A 20,596-nucleotide genomic window follows, 5' to 3' on the forward strand; every position below is an offset into this window, starting at 1 on the left:
CAACTTTTTACAGAGCGAGTAGAGGAACACAACCCGGTCTCACACACACACACACCCCCACCTCTTTATAGAGCGAGTAGAGGAAGACGGCGGTCTGGACGGTCTTGCCCAGCCCCATCTCGTCAGCCAGGATGGTGTCGGTGCCCTGAGCCCAGGAGAACCGCAGCCAGTTCAGCCCCTCCAGCTGGTAGGGGTGCAGCGTCCCCCCCGTGCTGTCCAGGTACTCCGGCTGACGCTCAAACTTGATCGTCGGCTAGGGAGGGGAGAGAGAGAAAGTAAAATTTATGAACAGCTTTTAATAAAAACAGGTCTCTCAGCTTTCTCAGTAAGTTTTAACTTCACTTGAAACATCTAAAACAGAAAAATATAACATCAAAGACAGAGTGGACTTACATCGACCACGGGGTTCTCAGGAGGCCGGTCCAGCTTCCGCACCTTTCCTTTCACCTTCATCTTCTTCCCCGGTTTACCGTCGTCTCCCATCATCAACTCTCTGCAAGAAACACACACACACACACACACCATTAGAAAAGCGGTATGGGTTGGTCGAGACTGTATGTTTAGTTGAGTTTAGTTACATTAAGAGAAATACTAAAAAAAGACAGGGAAAGAAATGTACATGTGCAAGTGAGGTAAAAAGCTGAAAATGTTATTGTTATTCAAAGTTCATTTTTAAGTAGTTACAATAATGAAAACATACATAATAGTGATTAGTAAACAAATATTAATAAACCATATAAATCTCCAGGATATTAGGTAAGTGATCAAATGTATAACTAAGAGCATTAGCAGCTGTCTGAACTCTTATTTTTCTTTTAAATGCATTTAAGGAGGGAGATGAATCTGCTGAATAAGAACATTTATTCCAAACTGCGACCCCTCTACATAGAATTGAAATGTGACTTGTTGTGGTTACGGCAGGTACAGCGGCACAGCGGGAGGTGAAGGTTTTTTTGAGCGTCTGTTTTCTGTGTTACGCTGCGGTTTGAATCCACGTCTCACCTGTGGTTCCAGTACTGCACTTTGTAGGTGTCGAACTCCTGTATGTCCATGTCCTCGGACTCCCAGGTGGCCTGGTCGTACGGCAGCTCCCTCCACTTGATCAGGTAGTGGACGTGACTCTTCCTGTCCACACTGCGGGACGGGACAGAGAGAGATTTCAGTGTTTTCAGTTCAGGGGTTTAGTGGACGCTCTCCTCCAGATGGGCAGAGCGTGACACCAACACTGCCGGGGTTAGGGGTTCAATTCCCTAGAAATGCTAGAAATGTAAGCAAGCACTCATAATACTGTGAGGAGTTTTGGATAAAAGCATCCACTAAATACCATATGCTATATTTACAATAAAAGCACTTTTATCAGGTTAAGCAAAAACAACATTCCTGGAAAATAGGCCTTGAGAAACTAAGAGAAATTAGAGTAATAACTGCCTTGATAATGTAATAACTTGTGAAAATGCAATGAAGATGAGTTAAAGATGCAATAAAACCTGTTAATGTTATAAATTGCTGGGTAATGTAATAATATCTTCAGACTAATATCGTATTAATGTATTTTCTGATGATGAAATACATAAAATTAACCGGCAATTAGTACATTTATGAGGAGATTTAACATTCTTTCAACTAAATATTTTTTAAACCAAATATTACCTGGCAGTTAGTATATTATCAGTTGCTACAGACCATCCTATTTGAAATGAATGAGATGTATGTTTTTAATATGGCGTGTGTAGCATGTTATTGTCAACTCAATTGTTTTATTATTTTGATGATGTCGAACCTTTTATGAAATGCTTCTGTTAAAACCAAATGATGTAAGGGTAATGCATTGTCTTGTACTGAATCTCTTAAAAAGCAATAAAAACTTGAATTACTAAAACTAAAAAAAAAAGAAATGAATGAGAATGATGTGACCAAAATACAAGGATTCATAAAAAAAAGAAAAAAAACACGTTTAGTGGTGGCGTGTGAAGAAAAAGTAAAGAAGTTGTAGCATCAAACCTCGACTCTAAGAGGCAATGGTGTTCCTCTGAAGTGTGTGTGAGTGTGTGAGTGTGTGTGTGTGTGTGTGTGTGTGTGCTGACCTGTGGTTGAGGATGCGGTGGATCATCAGCCACTCCATCTTGATGCCGAAGCGGTAGTACTTCTCCTCCATCTGGGCGTACAGCGGGTCCTTGTTCTTCCTCTTGGTGCTCTTGTCCTCCTCTCCCTCGCCGCCGTAGTCGATGGGCGGCGGATCGTCCATGTCGTTCTTCCTCTGGTAGTTCCTGAACATCACCTGGCAGTGCAGCTCCAACTGGGGGTGGGGGGGAAGATGGTGTCTTAATTAGTTGTGTGTAATCATGTGTCTCGATTTTAGTTTCTACAACTGATAATCAGAGAGAATTGGTGTATTGGCAGTATAGATATATTTTATTTCCAGGGTCCAATTTCCTAATTCCAGACTTTTTCCAGAACTTAATTTCTTGATGTGAAGGTTTTGGTGTCGTTTGTATAATGGGACAGCCCAACAATATTTTTTCCACACTTTTTCAAACATCATTTTTTGTGCAATTTCCAAACTTTAACACCTGGGAATTACCGATTTTACTGCCATATTTCCATACTTTCCAGACCTTTTCCATGCATTTCCACACTTTCACTGGCTGCAGTTCACTTATAGTGACTTTTGAATGTCGTCTTAATCTACCGTTTCCACTTTAAACTGTTCTGGATACACCTAAAATATAAGTTGATATGGTTTTTAAAACGCTACATGCAGTTATGCTAATTTATGGATTGATTTATGGAATTTATACTAGCTAAATGCCTAGTGTGTCTGGCATGTTTTTAACCAATAGGCCGCTTGTCATTATGTTGATTTAAGAATATTGACTTATTTTAGTGTTTGACCTGTTGACCTTATGAGGTCAACATGTAAATTCTTAAGATCTGTGTTTCTATCTCTTATTTCTATACTTATAAGACCCAAATGTCCTCACAAGGATAGAAAGTTGAGAAAAATCTTCCAAAATGAGGACATTTTGCTTGTTTTCACATTTTTAAAAAGGGGCTAGTTAAGGTGTGTGTGTGTCTATGTCTGTGTCTGTGTGTGTGTGTGTGTCGACTCCACCCACCTGCAGCTCTGTGACCCAGGAGCAGTGCCAGTAGGACATGTTGGACCACTTGGCGAAGAACTCCCTCTCCGGCCGCCCTGCCAGCGGGGCGGGGTCGGGGGTGTCGGCCGGGAGGTCCGGGGGGCGGGGCACCGGCGTGGGGGGAGGGGGGTCGCCCCACCGCCACGTCAGTATCTTCTGCACCTTCCCCTTCATGGACGGACACTGGGGGGAGGAGGGGGAATAAAACAAGTTAATTTCTAGTCTGATAATTCATGTGTATCACAGTTTAGTTTATTTGAAAAAAAACAAGATGTCACAGTGGAGTAAGTGACGTCCCTAATGTAAAATTCAGTGACTTCTCCATGACTTTCCACAACTTAGATTGAAGGTGATGAGATTTGTTCCACCAGACGACTGAATTTAAATTCTGTTTTCTGAATTTGTATGGAATGATTGAATTTATTGAAGTTGAAACTGATTATAGAAATCAAACTCATGATGCTCTTACCAAGTTTTTATCCTATTAAAACCATATTGCATAGAAAAGTCCTAGATATTTAGTTTTCTTTAAGATATTAAATAGATACTGGACTCTTGATTTGTTCTGACTTGACTTGCTGTTCTACATTTAGACTTGAGACTTGAGACTGACTTGGGACTCGAGCAGAGTTGACTTGGTCACACCTCTGCCAACTGATGAATCTTGTTAGTCAGTAACCGTTTGTTTTCACTAAACGGAGTTACTGCTCTCTGGAGATTTATTCCCGTCAGACTCTCTGCTTTTTGCCTGGATTTTCACCTCAGCAGCGTCACATTCTTTAAACCCCGGAGGAGCGCCGCTATTGGCCGACTCACCGTGCAGCGGGGGCAGATCCACTCTCCGTTGGGGATCTCGGGGAGCGGCGGGTTGAGGCAGTGGATGTGGTAGGAGGAGGGGCAGGAGTCGCAGCACAGCAGCTCTCCTCCGTCCTTACACACCCGGCAGAACTCCATGTGGTGGTCGTCCTCCTCCGGCTCGCCCGCCTCGCCGTTGTCCTCCTCGCCCTCCGAGCCTTCCTCCCTGGCCTCCCACTGGATGCCCTCCTTCTCCTGAAAAGAGAGAGGGAGAGAGGGAAAGAGAGAGAGAAAGAGAGAGAGAGAGAGAGGGGTGTTGGTCAGTAATCTCAATAAAACATAGGGAAAGAAATTGTGGCATTTCAGAAATACATCACATTAGGGACGCAAGAGACTTTTCAAAATGCTGTTTCATTGAGATTTTAATTTCCTTAAATAAAAAAAGACCTCCAATAACTTGAAACCTCTATTTTTAAATAATTCAGGCTGAATTCAGGCTTATTGAAGGCCTAACAATTGATTTTTATAATGCAAGACTCTTTCAGACTTTTCCAAGGACCTGCAGAAACCCTGCTGCCCCTTACACTCCTTAGTTTATAAACTGCAGATAATGTTGCTGATACATTAATGGAAGTTTATTCTACTCTTCCACTCCCTGCAAGTGTCTTGGAATGAGAGTGTCAGGATAAACGCCTACAATCTAAAACATAAAAAGCGTGTCCCTTACGCAGTGCGGGCAGCTCCAGGTTCCCTCGGGGGCCTTCTCCATGTCGGGGTCCAGGCAGACCATGTGGTACGCTCTGGGACACGTGTCACACAGGATGATCTCCCCGCCCTGCTGGCACACCTCACAGTAGTCCTGGTGGTCCGTCTCGTAGCCGTCGCCGTCCTCCGTCTCTACTGGAGGAGGAGGGAGAGGAGCGGAAATAAAGAGAGAGGGAGGGAGGTGAAGGAAGAGGGATGAGAGAGAGAAAGAGAGAGAGAGTTACTGGACGTCAGAGCGTTACAGATGGGGTGGTCATTCGTCATAATCTAAAAATGAGCACTTGTGTGGGTTTTTGTCTGTCAACAACAATATAAAAACGTTTCCCATCTCCCAAAATGTCGTTTTTACCAAGAATACTCATTTCCTCACTGAAATTCTCTACAGACTGAAATTGAAGGGCTTCATTCCAAAACTATAAATACCCGTTTTGGGGAGGAAAACTATTCCTTAATGTTCATTACCCAGTATTTACAAAAAATGCACAGGTCATCACCTAACATGTTACCCTTTATGTAAGTAAAGGGCTCAAGAAAGCTAAAACTTATCAAATTGACAGAAAGTTAATCGATTATGATTCCGATAATCAATTAAACCAAAAATTAGCTGGTTACAGCTTCATAAATGTTAAGATCTGCTTGATTTTCTTCACTTCGTATCATTATAAAAAAAAAAATCGGCTGCTGGCCAGACTAAGTAAGCAATTTTAAGAGTCATTTTGGGCTCCGGGAACTTGTGACGGCCATTTTTCATTAATTTAGACATCTCATAAACTAAATTAATAATCGATTAATTGAAAAAATAAAACGATAGATTAATCGATAATGAAAATAATCGTTAGTTGCAGCCCTAGTCAGAGTAGCTGTCGTGTTTCCCCAATTTTGGAAAGAAACACACAATGTATTTCACGGCATGACGCTAACCCTAAACTTTCAATTCAAAGTGCTAAAGTACTAAACCAAAACAAAAACACAAACCCCAGCAGTGAAACCAAAACTGGTGTTAAAAGGTTTCCCACAGTCCAGCAGTGCTCTCCTCAGTCCTCCTCTGTCCTCCCTGACCTCTGCGGGTCTGACCTCATGTGTGACGGAGCAGCGGTCTTGTGACAGCGGCTCCTCGGGATGCGTCAGTGAGCGACAGGGACGGCCCAGACCGACATGTCGTCCTGCTAAATATACCCATCTCCACTGACTCAGACACGCTGACTAATCGCCCCATGTGTGCGCAGACACGTCCTCATGTTGTTATGCGTTACGCTGATTTTCATGCTCCATCCTGCCCGCAATAATTAACATTCACCGCTGTGTGTTTAACCCTCGGTCTTCACCCCGACTGGAACCTGCAGCCATTTACAGCTCAACAGGTAGAGCTGACGCTGGCAGGAGGCCACCATGTTAAACTCTATATCTCCAATGGTGTCTTATGCTACAACCAAACCACAATGGGTGTACAAATTAGCAGAATCACCTTCTTAATATAGAGTTGCATCTATATTATCCTGTTATCGTCTTTCAGTGGAATCATATGGTGATGATATGGTGATTTTGGGATCTAAACTGATGATAACAAGCTCATTTTATTTAAAAATTCAAACAAACTGAGGTATGGCAGGAATATTATTTGAAAATTTCAGGTGTTTTTTTTTTGACATCACACCGAACATTACCACTTGGTTCAATGGGATGAACATTAATGTGATTATTTACCCTGATTTTGCATACGTGAGACATATTTTGATATATATCGATATTGAAAAAAAATCCAATATCACCCAATCTAGTTGCACCTCCCTTTATGCATCGACAATCGCAATTCATGCAAAACAATTGAATCAACTGGGCTAGAAGACAGTTAAAGAGCAGTTTAACTCTCACACACACACACACACACACACACACACACACACACACACAGAGAGACAGCATGGAGACGTACCTTTCTTCTTCTTGGGTTTGCTCTTGGACGGCTTCTTCTTGGAGCGGCTGCTGCGGCTGTTGGATCCCTCTGAGACCGAGACGCTGTTCATGCTGCCGTCGTCAAAATCGCTGTCCACGTCAGGCTCGTCCTCCTCGCTCTGAGCATGCGCACACACACACACACACGAGACAGAGAATTTCCAGTGATTAGGAAGAGTGGATTCAAACGCATGCTTTCATAAACAGAAAGGAGACAGAGCGATGGAGTGAGAGACCGTACCGATGAGCGTTTCCTCTTGCTGTTGAAGCCTCCCAGTTTGATTTTGAGCGGAGCCACTTTCTTGGTCTTGGCGTTGTTCTTCTTTTCTTGCGGTTTGGCCGCCGGCTTGGACTTCTTGCGGGCGTTGGGACCTGAAGACACAAAATGGAAGAAAGGCAGAGGGGTCAGTACGGCACAAAGGAAAAGGAGAATATCAACAAAGAAGGAGAAAAGAAGGGGAAACTTTTAGCTCATGGCTGGTGAGTTTGTGAGCTCCAGCAGCCAACAGACAGGTGTTTTTCCAAGTCTGTGGGATATATTGTATTAAAAACAGCCATGTCACCTGGTAAAAGTTTGTACTGATGGTAAAATTTTGGATTCACTTGCTACTAAAAAAAGTGATATCCAAACACAGCTATAAAGCAATTAATGTATATGTAATATAATATTTGTAATATGTCTTGCACTGTATTTGTACTAAATATCAGGTCATGTTGTGTTCAGGTACAGTTGTTGCACATGGTGATTTAAGTGATTGCGATTGCAAAGTGTGCTAAAAAGGGGTATTACTGGGCAGCATGCACATTTAAACTTTGATGATGCTGTCTTGTTTCTTGACAGTAATAAGCCCACACTGCGAAAAATGTGTAGTCATGTGTGACTTTTTTTTTGTCCAACTCAAACTTTTTTTGACCTGGCAATTATCAAAATCATTTTCAGGGAAGCCTCCAGGCTCTTGTAACTGTTCTAAAATGGGGGATACCATTAATTTGATACCATTAACCGAGGAGGTAATTACGCTCTACCAGCTGGGAATTTCCTCCTCCGAACGGAACGCAGCATAAATGTTAAATGAAGACGACTCCGTTCTTTCTCGCCGTACCTTTGCCTTCCTTGGTCTTGGCCTTGCGGAGGGGCGGTGCGGGGGGTGGCTGGGGCTCCGCCTGGGGCGGCGGCGCTGCGGCGGCCGGCGCGACCTCCGACACCATGGTGTCGACGGCGGCCGGCACGTTGGCGGTGGCCAGGGCGGCGTTGGTGGCGGCGGCGCCCCTCAGGGGGTTGTTGGTGCTGAACTCGCGCCACTTGGCCCCCAGAACCATCATCATCTTGGACACGGCGATCTTGGGGTTCTTGGCTGCGATGAGCGGCCTGGAGGAGAGACAAGATGAAAGACACAGGAACTGAGATGCAGACGAGACCGGTGCTCAAAGTCAGATGAATCTAAGAGAGAGGAATCCGACTCAAGTTTAAAAGCAGCACTAGTTTCAGCTCTGAACACGGTCACATTAGTTACTTGACATATTCGGGATGACGACGCGTTTCTGCAAGTTACATTTAAGACCTTTTTATTGCCAAATCAAATAAAATTTGAGTCAAATTTCACTCTCAAACTAGCCCGAAAAGTAGGAAAAAAAACAGTAAGTAAGCTTCAGCACAACTGGGGAGATTTCTAGGAGAGTAACGTTTTTCTGGTGTGTTCTGGAGTGTTAGTAGGTGTGTGTGTGTGTGTGTGTGTGTGTGTGTGTGTCTCTACCTACCTGACGTATTGGCTGAAGGCCTTGTAGTTGGTCAGAGAGCGGTAGTCTTCCTCGGTGAAGACGTGGTCGATGTCCTCCATGCCCCAGTCATCCAGCAGCTGGGACGACGTCTTGGGCTCCTGCAGGAAACAAAACAACAACAACAACAGGCTTCATCAATATCAGAGGGACACATGTAAAATTAAAAAGGTCAATATCAAAACAACAGACTGGGGTTGGCCAGTAAATTGTGGGATTCACCAGCTGCAGTCCAGTCAACAACAACAAAAAACAGTTCACTACCTCCTCTGTTCTTTTATTTGACTTTTTGTGCACAAAAACATGCATTAATACAACAGAAACAACTAGAAGGAACTCAGGTAAAGTGCAAACCTCCGTCAACGCTAAACAATTTAACTCAGTGAGTGCGAGGAGCTGTCGATACAAATCTAATCAATCGATCGGGTGAACAGAGTGTGGAAGGGAACCTGGTTTGGCGGACAAGACCACACATGTACAAAGACGCTGTAATATGATTTAGAACGGGCTAAAGAGACGATATATAACCAAGAGTTTCACAGGTAGCACTTCTATGCGTCTTCCACTTCTTGACTGGATTAGAAGGCCCTGGTCGGTGTTCAGCATGATGTATGCCGACGGCTGAAAATTATTCTTCACAACAAATTTCACAATATGCGAAAAGGACAGCAGGTCTACACACCACATAAAATATGTATCGAGAGTGTACAACAGTATTTTCCCCCGGTGTGTCTGCAGACCTGCGTAAAAAATAAATCTGTGCTGGACAAACACATTCAAGTGCGGTAAACGGCAGAGACCAAGCACGCTCAGACTGAATGACCAACATGTGGGACCTTCTATAGACCCAATCCCACCATAAAGATACTCTGCACTGTTACCTCCAGAGAAAGAAAAGGCTTTGTTCTGTCCTCGCACGCTCCAAAAGAAACCCATCATCTATTATTTGTCTGTAGCATAATGCCACTTTACCTCCAGGTGGAAAAAACCCTTTGTTCGCTCCGATTCTACCTCTTATTGTGCGTCCATGTCTCACAATACAGAACAAGTCCACCACTTATTATTTCTTTCTGCGGCATAATGCTACTCTGCCTAGTTACCTCTAGGTTAAGTGAATTTTGAATTACTACATTTTGTGAACTCTTTGACCGCTTGAAACATTTAAGTCTTGCGGGTCTTTTTCTTTTAAAAAAAAATTATACTAATCACATTTGTGTTGTAAAATGGTTAAAGTGGCCAGTGGACTTGGACCCAGCATGCATCAAATGCCGGTAAAATTTGTCTTCACCGCCACGCTGACTGCTAACTTTTTGAGACATCTCAGTGGTTTGGTTTTGCTCTGCACAAAGCAGCAGCCTCTAAACTGCTGTTTCTCTGCTGCCTGGATGCTGAACTAAGGAATAACATCAAAATTCATGCTGAATTACAAACTTGATCTATGGTATGAGTAGTAAGCAAGTTTCAAATTAACACAGTGCTTCATTCTATACACAAAAGAGCATTGAAAATGGGTGAAAAATGTATACTAATTATTTTGGCTGGTAAAATCTATTCTTGGCAGGTACATTTTTTCAGTTTTCCTGCCCTTGCCAGGTGAGCACTGAGCAGAGAAGTACATTTTAAAAAGTTAGTGTCCTGTCCTGTTTATTTTCACCATCCTGAAACTTCCTGCTCTGGCCCGCCTGTCACCAAATCCATCTCCCATCCCACCACCCGACTGCAGGCTGGAGGGAGGCAGGCGCTGCCAATGAATCAAAATGTGTTTATCTAACCAAAAAAGAAAAGGGTCAAGAGCGCAGTGCAGTGCAGTGCGGTTGCGGCGCTAGGCGGCGTTGCCATAGTAACAGCATATATGCCTTATACACCCCCACCCTTTGCATAAGTGTCATTAACTACAAGGCCCCCTATTGGTCGCCAGGCTCCACGTCCGCCAGACACAGCTCTTTGTTTAACCATCTCTCATATCATATCTGTGTTTGTCAAGCCGTGTGTGACTAGATTAAGGTTACACAGCCAACGGTCACGCGTCACGGAGCAGAAAATGACTTGTTAAAAAGTTAGGCTACAAAATGTGTAATTGCACAAGGAAGGCAGATCTTACATGTTTTAACCCAGAAACCAAAATGGACAATAGTGTTTCTCCAGTATGCTTTGTGCACATGGTTTGGTTTGGTTTGGTTTGGTTACACCAGAAGTCTAATGTTAAGACACCCAAACATGCCCGATACTGGCCCGCTTTCAAAGGGTTTCCTCAGACATCACAACTGCACATACTGAAGCAAACCCGCTCAGTGTTCCCATAGAAAACCAATGGATGCAAAACAAGAGCAAATGAAAAAGAATATACACATCTGCTTCCGAAAAATACACATTACCATAAGTTGATCGTTCAATATTTCTTAAAATATCGAAGATCCAGTCTGAAAATATGCTACAGTCCTAAATCCTTGTCAACTAAGGTCTTCAGTTACCAACTATCCTTCAAAATGCACCATAATTTGTTTTAATTTGATCAATCATTTTGTCAGATTAGCCATCCATCTCCGATATGATGGATATAATGCAGTTTGTTTGATACATATTTTCTGTAGAATTGATCAATACTACACTGGTTCTCTATAGGAAGCCCTTAACCTGAATTGATTGTGAATGTGATATTTTGGGGGAAACACTGAATACTTCAATTTTGGGGAATTTTGGCAAGTTAAAGACACCGATTACCAGTAGAAATACCGGCTTTTGGCAGTTTCAATCCAAAAATATCTCTATCGGCCTTCAAACGCCCATATCAGTCTAGCCCCAACACACACAGACAGACTTCTATTCTTCCTCCTCACCGAGCTGTCGTCGTCGTCGTCATCCTCCTCTTCCTCGGGCTCTGGGTCTTTCCTCTTGGATGCGGAGGAGGAGCCTGCGGCGCTGCGGTCGGCGCCGGCACTGCTCCTCTTCTTGTCCTTGCCGCTGCTGCCTCTCTTCTTCTTCTTGCGTCCGGGAGTGTAGTCGCTGCCCTCGCTGTCGGAGCGCTGGGCGGGGCCGCCGTCCTCCGCCTCCTCCGCCCCGCCGACGTCCATGGGCTCCGGCGAGCTGATGGCCAGCTCCTGAAACGAGGGGAACGGGGAGAGACGTCAGCAGAGCGAAAACAACAAACTCAAGATATAATGGAGGGAAAGAGGGATTTCTCTGCAGAATTCAACAAAAGAAAAACTTGAAATATTGAAAGATAAATCACATCTCTGAAATGACGGACAAGTTCAGATCTATTCATTCCTACAAAATGTAAAACTGGGCTGAGTGGCAGTCAACTGCCAGTAGAATTGAATTGAAATAGCTCAGCTTTCAAAATAAAACAAATGGATTTAGGAAAAAGGGACACAGTAAAGGCACAAATTGGGCAGGTCTGATAAGTCTAAATGGAGGATAAAACATCTCAAATGAAACAGTAGGGGCTTCTGGGTAAGACAGGAGGGTTTTGGGTATTATAATGTAACACAGGATACATGATAGCAAGAACAGATGACCTGGTTTGGTCTTAGAAACCATTTAAACTTGCAAAGTATTATACGTTTTATGATCATAGCCACAATCCAGCAAATTTGACTTTGTGGCTGCTTTTCCTACAGGAGAAGATTGTTAAAAGCTGCAGACAGTTAGCTGCCGTTTTCATCATTTGGGAAGCTAGCTGTGTGGGTTTAACCCTCTGCTCCTGCCTTACAGTCAGCCCAGCAGCTGGACTGGATATATGTAAACATCTCTGCTCCTTGGAAGTTAGAAGTGGCTTCACTTCCAGAACCTTACACAATTCAAGAGGTAGCAAAGGAAAACCGTCAAAATAAACCAGAGTGGGAAGTAAGCAGACAAATGGTTGTACGTCTGTTACACTCGCCACTTTGACAATTCTCTTCTAATTATGTAGTTAGCTTGTAAAATGGTGACAGTGGCTGGTGACTGAGATTTTGGGGCCTAGATGACATCGTCCCAGCGATAAAAGCAAATTTTATTGATCGCTGTAAAGCCACAGAAAGATCTAGTGAATCTATAATCACAGGCATTTTAACCCCATATGAGCCGGATCACAGTGTGAGGTCCTAGGGCAGGTTTCTATTGGCTGTTCCAAAGTCTAGATTAAAAACAAGAGACATTACAACGACCTGTCTGAGAAGTTTAGGCTGGCTAAATCTGTATCATCTTAGCCTCTTAATTAATTAATTAATAACTAATTTTGATAGACTTGCTTTTATGGCATTTTATTGGCTGCTTTTAGCTTCCCTTTTATCGTTTACTTTCATGTTTCTTGCCTTGCATTCGTTGGTTTTGCTGTCGATTTTGATCAGATTTTTTGTTGTTGTTGTTTTTGTACTTCTTTCTAACGTAATTTGCAACCATTTGAAAGCTGTATACAACTTTCTTTTTCGTGGTCTGACGTTGTTAAACCTAAGCGACCACACACAGGCCTGAACACACATACATACACACACACACACACACACACACACACACTAAGTCCTTACCTCTCTGCGGGACCGCCTCTTGCTGCTCTTGCTCTCTCGGCTCTTCTTGGCCTTTTTCTTCTTCTTCACCTTGGGAGTCTCATTCTCTGAGATCTCCTCTTCCTCGTCATCTGCAACCAGGCCAGGCAAGACATTTCAGGGTGAGACACACAGAAAGGGACTGTGCATGAGCCCGCATGGCCCATGTGATACCATTACTGAATACAAAGAGTCATGAAGATAGCATGCATATCAGTAGACACCTACATACTGGAAACAGAGTGGGAAACAAACACCAGCCACAATGCTGGTAAATTTTGGCTGTGGTTCAGTTTGTTTACTCTATCAGCCACTTTGGCAGGAAACCAGCTGTCATTTGGAGGTCCTATTCTATTCCAAAAATGTAGTTGAAATGGCTGCTGAATTTTGTATTGCGTTTACTTTCCTAGCCTGGCTGGAAACAGTCTGAACCCCGAGTTCTAGTCATCCAAATGTTAAAGAAAACGGTTTAGAGGATAGCCAACTGGTTTAGGTTACTATCCCTTTTACAAGCTGACCTCAGTAGAGTGGTGCAAATCGGTTAAAAAAGTAATTCACAACAGATTAGTCATTATGTTTACTGCACACTCCCTCTCCTGCCCGCCTTCTGACGCAGAGGATCTCAGTCCAGTATCTGGCACAGTCCTGGTGGCCCCAAAGTTAAGTGGAACGGCGTTCCAAGCCTATTAATGTAATTGACTATGGTAAAAAGTAAATGGCAAGTTGCCATTAAGATGCACCTGGTAAGAGAGAAGCCTTAATGTGATGAGCTCTTTATAGGTCAAATTAAGGAGGCCCAGCTGTGTGTGTGTACACTGTATCCAACTACAAAGTTAACTGGAACATATTTAGCTAAGTATTATGAAAAGAAATCCAGAGCTCATATTACCATTCATAATAAATACTGTCGTAAGCATTTGCAAAATTTGGTATGTTATGAGGATAGGGGTTTTTTTATTTAAAAAAATAATAATACATATTCTTTTTCCTAAAATATCATAGAGATATCATTTTGCCCACAATGGTAGGTGTTTGTTTTTTGTTCATCAGCGACTGGAGGTCACAGTTTACCCACTCCTTTGTTTATCACTACATCACGGGTGTAAACTACAAAAATGAGTAAGTTTTAAAGCTTCTGATAAATAAAACCCAGTTTTAATGTGGTCATTAGCATTGGAAGCTAACTCGCAGTACTTTCTGTTCTAAATGGTTCGGCCGTGTACAGCGCGCGTGCTCGTCTGCTTTGAGCAGCATTATAAAAACTGTAAACAAAGCGACCGTTAGCCACACCAGTTTCTGAAAACCAGCATTTAATTTGATTTTTAAAAACGAGTCTTTTAGCATCCAAACATCTTTGTTTATAATCATTTTTTACTTCTTCCACACTCAAATCGGAGCCACCGACCATGAGGAGGGGAAAGCTACAGAACGTCATCCGCCAGCTTCCAAGCTAACTGGCTGCCTCCATCTTGTCATCGACACGTAAAGATACCGGTAGCTGGCTAACGTTAGGCCCCGGGAATATGCCGGCAACTCGGCGTGACTTCACGACAATGCAACTGTCAGCTATGCTGCTTTCGATTATGAAAGGGATAAACCACAGCGGATTTCATTAACGTTTGAGAGAGCAGCACGGCATGAATGAGTTTGCTAATGTCGGTAACGTTAGCGACCGGCAGTTAGCCAACCTTGACTAGCGAGCGCTTGCTATCAAGCTTCGCGACACGACTGACATGGATATCCAAGAAACCTTCATTCACGGGTCATGCTAGCAATGCAGCAATATGAACTTTAGCAATTTCAGCTAACAAATGACAGTCTTACCGTGCATTAACCGGTCTTCGGGGGCTCCAAAATCATCTCTATCATCCTCACTTCCAGACATAGCGAACAACAAAAACTTTGAATTTAGTTAGCTAACAGTTTAGCTAACTAAATAAAGTTATTTGTTTGTAGGATAATCCGTTTCGACCCAGAGTTTCGTCCCAGTCTTGAGTCTGTCCAAGTCGTGGTGTGTGTGTGTGTGTAGGAGGGCAGCCGGCCAGGTTTCGGCAAGGGAAATAAAAGAACAAAAAAGAAAACGGAAGTGAATATTTAGCACCAAAGAACATTCAAAACATCCATCCGGTAAAATGAGCAACATAAACAGTCACCACATGTGCTTCTTCGAAAAGAGAGCTAACTTTCTCCGGCTAATGTAAAGCTATCAAGTTGGACAGCGCACAAGATTAGCACCCTCACTCATTCGATGTATGCGTTCAGCTGACATGCCATCTTGCCACTATCGTTAGTTTCCCGTCCCATTAGCATGCGTGCTAGCTGAGCTTGACCGGCGGCCAGGTTCAGATTGAAACGAGCCTCACACAAACTATCTCACTATAAAAACGAAAATTCACAATGTAACAATGCCCCATCCGATACTATGAAGCCACCACTAACATATATTCTGACTGAAATAAATTCACAAACAATATAACCAAACTATCATACTCACAACTTGATTCCACAGCTTCCAAAACAGTAACTCCGGGCTTAGTTTGCCTTCCAATCAATACTTGGAAGCTTTTTTAGGTGACGACGTTCAAACAATTTAAATATATTTCCGTATTTTTTTGTTAATCTGGCAGTGTGTGCACACGACGCCGTCTCCTCTTTTCTCTCGCACTACACCCCGCGCGCGCGCACACACACACAAAGAGATCAGGGGGCAGGCATCCCATAATATCCCCCCCACACTCTAGTCACCCCTCCCCCACTCTGCATAGTTACCTTGCAACGTACAGACCATAATAGTCAACTCACCCCCTCCCTCTCCTACAGTCTCTTCCCCATTCCTCCATGCACCCCCCCCTTAGCAACCAGGGTTTCCATGGAGACGCTCACCCCCCCCCACCCCACCCCCCACCCCCGTGCGGCATCCCATAATAGTAATGAGCGCAGTCACTGACATCCCACAATAAGCATAACTCCAAAAAGAGAGAGATAGGAGAAAGGAGAAGGAAAAAAAGGAAAAGCCGTCACATGGCAACTGTGTGCCACATGACTGCTTAACTTCAGTGTACATGTTTGCATGTATGCAGACACTGAACTGTACACCACACTCCCCGCTAAAGACTGTGCACATGATGCGGATACACACACAGCACACACAACCACCTTCAAGACATTTACACCTCGGGGTCACCAAAGGGGTGACACCGGGGCGACCCAGGTGGAAACCCCGCGAGGCAGTAACTGTTTTTGGGAGCTTGTTAATCGCAAAAAAAAAAAAAAATTACAGCTTCTTTTGACACGCGAGTCATCACCGGGGGAATCTTTCCATCAGCAGATAAAGACTTAAGGGGGAAAAAAGTCCTGTGACGGGCCGGAGCGAGGTTAAAAAGTCAAGTTACATGCGGCGGCCTCCAGTGAGACAGACAGATAAGGGTCACAGAGTTCAAACCGTAGCCAAAACCTGAGTCTACGGCTTCGAACCCCCCGTAACACGCAGACTAGACTGGGAGAGCCGGGCCAGCAGCTGAGTTAAGCTGTCTGCAACTACACACACACACACACACACATACGAAGGCCTATTCCTTCCTCGAAATGCATTGCAGTCAATGGTGGGAAAACTGTCTGGGGCCTAGACAGTTTTCCCACCATTCACTGTAATACATTTACACTGTGGGGCAAAAACGCCGTACGGTTACCGCATCCGAACCCGGTGTGACAGAGAAGATTGTGAATGAGGTTTTGTCCCAACGAGGGAAATCAAACATGCAAACACGTACGAGTCGACCAAAAAGCGACTCCCCTCCTGGCAACAAAGGGGAGATATTCGGGCCTACTGGGTTTCAGGAGGAGTTGCTGTGTTACGCTGTTATTTTCCACTTTTCCAACCAAATTGTGTGTTTGGAACAGAAAAGAGAGCTTTGGTTCGGAGACAAACTCGCGAAACAAGCGAAGAAGACTGGTGGGAGGAGTTAATTTCCCAAGGTGAGTGCCTCATTATCGCCTCATTATGAAGGATTTCTGCGGATTGTTTAATTGAATTGTTTAATTGTGGATAAAAATGTCACTTTCTCGTAACATTTCGACCATCGCAATGTGGTTTTCAAGGATGAATCGTAATGTTGCGACGTACAGGATCGACACTGTCTTTTTTCCGGGTAAATCTGAAGAATTAGTAGTATTACAACCGGTGTTGATGTGAGTGTTTGCTCTGCTTTTAACGCCTCGGATGCTTCCGGTACTTTTAATCTACGGGGGGATTATTCGTTTCAGTATGTTGTTGCATTGTTCTTTCACTCTGGCTTTTAACCCTTTAACATACTGACTCTCCTCTTTCTCTCCCTTGGCTTTAGCTGAAGGCCTCTCTCTATCTCTCTTTCTGTCTTTCTCTCTCTCCCTCTCTCCTCTTACAGTATATATATATACATGGTTGACTCTGACTCAGCACACCTTCATTTTGACTACTCTCTCTCTCTCTCTCTCTCTTTGTCTCTCTCTCTCTCTCTCTCCTCCCTCCGGCCTTTCCTTTGTCCCGCCGGCAGCGTAGCGGCAGGACTCTTCCTCGTTCGTTCTCTCTCTCTCTCTCTCTCTCTCTCTCTCTCTCTCTGTCTCTCTCACCGGCCGTCACAAAGAACGAACTACATGCCCTCACCACCTCTAACTTCTCTCTCTCTCTCTTTCTTTCTCTCTCTCTCCATTTTCTTCTTCTATCTGTGTCTCTGTTTGCGTCTTTCTCCCCCCCTCCCCCACACTTCCCTCTCCTTGACTGTGGACACAGTGTTCATGTGTGCATTTGGGGGGTGGAGGGGTGGGGGGGGTGGGGTGGTGCTGGGGGGGGAGGGGGGGAGCAACATCCCATAATCACCAATCAGAGGGATATGGGGGCAGTTGTCATAGAAACCTCGTGCACGGCTCTCGACGACGCCCCTCCCACCCCCCACCCCACTCGCAGAATTGCATATCACATAATGATAATAATATCATTTCTGAAGCAAAAAAAGAAAAAGGGAGGAGGGAGGGAGGGAGGGGAGAGAGTAAAGAAACTACAGACCATAATACTCTGTGCTGCTGGTCGCCATGGAGATAAGCAGAGGGGTGGAGGTGGAGGTGGTGGTGGGGTGGGGTGGGGGGGGGGGGTTACAGGCGGGGTCAGATTACCATGTAAGTCAAAATACATACCATAATGCTTCTTGACTGCTCCACCCCTCCTCCCTGCTCTCCATCTCCATTCCACCTCTCCTGCTCGCTCTATAGAAAACAGCAGATAAAGAGGTGCAAATGGATTTGATCAGACCCACTGTGTCTGCCACGCAAGATAACACACAGGAGTGATTGACAGACGGAGAAAGAGAAGAGGGGGGTTTGGGGGGGGGGTTTGGAGGTGTCCCGATGTCCCAGAAGGCTAAAGGAGGCACACAGAAGACGTACTGGGTGCCGCCGATGGAGTTCAAGTCTGCCTCGTGACCTTTGTCGCCATTTCATCCCCCTCTCTCTCTTTCCTGTCTGTCATCTCTATTTAAAATGTAAAAAAAATCATCTTGAGAGATCCGGACCGACTGAAGATGCAGGCAGACAGGTCGAGTTAGAGCATTAAAGTCTTGAGTAGAATAATATTCCCTTGGCTGTAGTCAGACGACGGAGAAATTGAATAGTAAATAGTCAGTAGAAGCCTTGAGATTTGGTAATGTTGAGAAGTCAATAAAGAGGAAATACTCCACTCCACTGCACCTTTATTCAGAAATCTATAAAACACAACAGTCAACGTTTTAAACACAATCGGGCCCTTGTCAGTTTCCGTCCTACGTTTTCTCTTTATTGTCTGCTTTTATCGACCCAGAACCTGAAAATGTTATGTGTGTATAATTACTATTATTCGGTCATCTTCTCAGTAGTCTCAATAACCATTCCCATGTCTAGTATCTCCAATAAACAAGAGAGACAATGAGAATACTTGAGATGAATGAATGTTGAGTAACGGCAGAGACGGACAACTCAAGTTCAATCCAAAGAGACTTCATGGACAATCAGTTGCTTATTCAATAGCCAAGATAAATAGATGATAAATTGAAATACTTCCTGGATGGGATAAGAGAAGAAAACTGGATGGACTTTAAATGACGTTCTAACGAATCCAGAGATAACGGTCTGGTTTCACCTAAGGACTCCTGACCTAAGGACCGGATGGTGTAGACGGACGACTTTGACAGCAGTTTTGATCGACTGTATCTTCACTTTTAGCTCAATTATGTCATTTATTGGGATTCTGGAAAGCAGCTCTTCAACTGGGTTTTTGTTTTGGTTTTAAAACAAAAGCAGACGCCTTCATCCCCAGCATGGAAACCCTCACCTTGGCAGCAGTAGTGCCTTGCTCTTCTTATTGAGCTACACAGGGAATTGAACCCCAAACCCTGAGTAGTGTTAGTGTTTTGCTCTATCCTATTGATTGACACAGGACCACAGTGACGGTTTCAGTGGTCACCTAGGCCTAATAATCGGCGCTAAAGTTCAATACACTTTTGTTTTTATAGCCATTATGCACATTGACTTTTTACCCAGCTGCCAATCCACATCTACGTCTGTACCGTCACTTTCAGTCAAGATTCAGCTGTGTTCGCACATCCAAACTACTAAACAAGAGCTTTAATTTAAAAGGCGAGATAATGAAGTAGAAGTAAAGATACCTGCACAGTTTCTGTATGTTTGACGACGGCCAGCTGAGGTCGAAACTTTGCCGGATAAATCTCTAAGTGAGCATCAATCTGTTGTTAGGGATCAACTTTTTTTTTTTATTTCTAAGGCTTTTCAGTGCAGTTTTTACTAAAGAATGGGCTTCATCCATATCTGTTAATGTTGCCCTCAATGTCTGATGGACTGCAGTTAAACGGCTAAAAATGGACCCTTTCTACTCGCTAATATGTCTTTACCTCTCATGTTTCTATTATAAATGGCCGCTAGTATCGACAGACATATTTGTTTCGTCTCTGTGGCTCTGAGCCTGCCTGGTTGGCATACCGGTGATTAAAGGGGTTTAAGCTTCTTCTACTGCTGCAGCCATTGAAAGCTGATCTGGCTAAGAGTGTCAGCTAAATGCCTAAAATGTAAATGTGGGAAGAAAAAAAAAGATACCTCTGTGCGGATGTGCTGACTTGTAATAGTGACCCTTTGTCTAGTTTGGGCCGAATCAGTTTCATTTCAGAAAGCAAATTGGAACTGCAAGGCATTTGTTGCTTGATTGCCCAGGAATGGAAATTTTTATTAATTCACCAGTCAGTCTGTGGCTGCTGTTTTTTCTGTCACGGCTAGCGCACCCTCCTCCCTAATAGTCCGAATTTGAATGGGGCCGAGGGAGATAGTATGGAAATGGAAGTCAAATGGCAGCGCCGGGCTACTAGCCAAAAATCTGTGCGTGACGTCGGCGATGACATCACGCCCGTTTTTTGTCCAGTTTTTTAATCGACGCTAATCAAGAAAGTGAATGATGGCTTCCAGAACGGACTCTGAGACAATCTTCAACGTCCCATATCGGAATCTGAATCGATTTAATCGCAGTAAATGTAGGGAATTTATCTTAGCTGCATTGATTAATACGGCGCAAAGAGACGATTCAAGACAGTAAAGTAGGAATACCGCTCTACATGTACTCATTCATCAGTC

General features: G+C 43.9%; 2 protein-coding genes across 6 annotated transcripts in view; both read right to left on the reverse strand.

The window, feature by feature from the left end:
* The window catches only part of chd4a (chromodomain helicase DNA binding protein 4a), a 35,497-nt gene extending 19,875 nt beyond the window's left edge, over positions 1-15,622 (reverse strand). For all 5 annotated transcript variants that reach the window (XM_078290131.1, XM_078290130.1, XM_078290128.1 and 2 more), the window contains exons 1-15: positions 15,447-15,622; positions 14,777-14,949; positions 12,935-13,044; positions 11,264-11,524; positions 8,409-8,527; positions 7,754-8,019; positions 6,892-7,022; positions 6,631-6,769; positions 4,660-4,832; positions 3,954-4,187; positions 3,117-3,320; positions 2,085-2,296; positions 1,003-1,134; positions 394-493; positions 62-253 (exon numbers count right to left, since the gene is read on the reverse strand). In XM_078290131.1, the coding sequence (XP_078146257.1) occupies positions 62-253; positions 394-493; positions 1,003-1,134; positions 2,085-2,296; positions 3,117-3,320; positions 3,954-4,187; positions 4,660-4,832; positions 6,631-6,769; positions 6,892-7,022; positions 7,754-8,019; positions 8,409-8,527; positions 11,264-11,524; positions 12,935-13,044; positions 14,777-14,837 (2,334 nt within the window). In that variant the 5' untranslated portion in view covers positions 14,838-14,949; positions 15,447-15,622. The remainder of the gene's footprint in view (positions 1-61; positions 254-393; positions 494-1,002; positions 1,135-2,084; positions 2,297-3,116; positions 3,321-3,953; positions 4,188-4,659; positions 4,833-6,630; positions 6,770-6,891; positions 7,023-7,753; positions 8,020-8,408; positions 8,528-11,263; positions 11,525-12,934; positions 13,045-14,776; positions 14,950-15,446) is intronic.
* Positions 1-20,596, reverse strand: part of LOC139924323 (cell division control protein 42 homolog) — a 74,808-nt gene that overhangs the window by 28,060 nt on the left and 26,152 nt on the right. The gene's annotated exons all lie outside the window — the stretch shown is intronic.

This window comes from Centroberyx gerrardi, chromosome 19 (assembly GCF_048128805.1).
Source record: "Centroberyx gerrardi isolate f3 chromosome 19, fCenGer3.hap1.cur.20231027, whole genome shotgun sequence".
Classification (NCBI taxonomy): Eukaryota; Metazoa; Chordata; class Actinopteri; order Beryciformes; family Berycidae; genus Centroberyx; species Centroberyx gerrardi.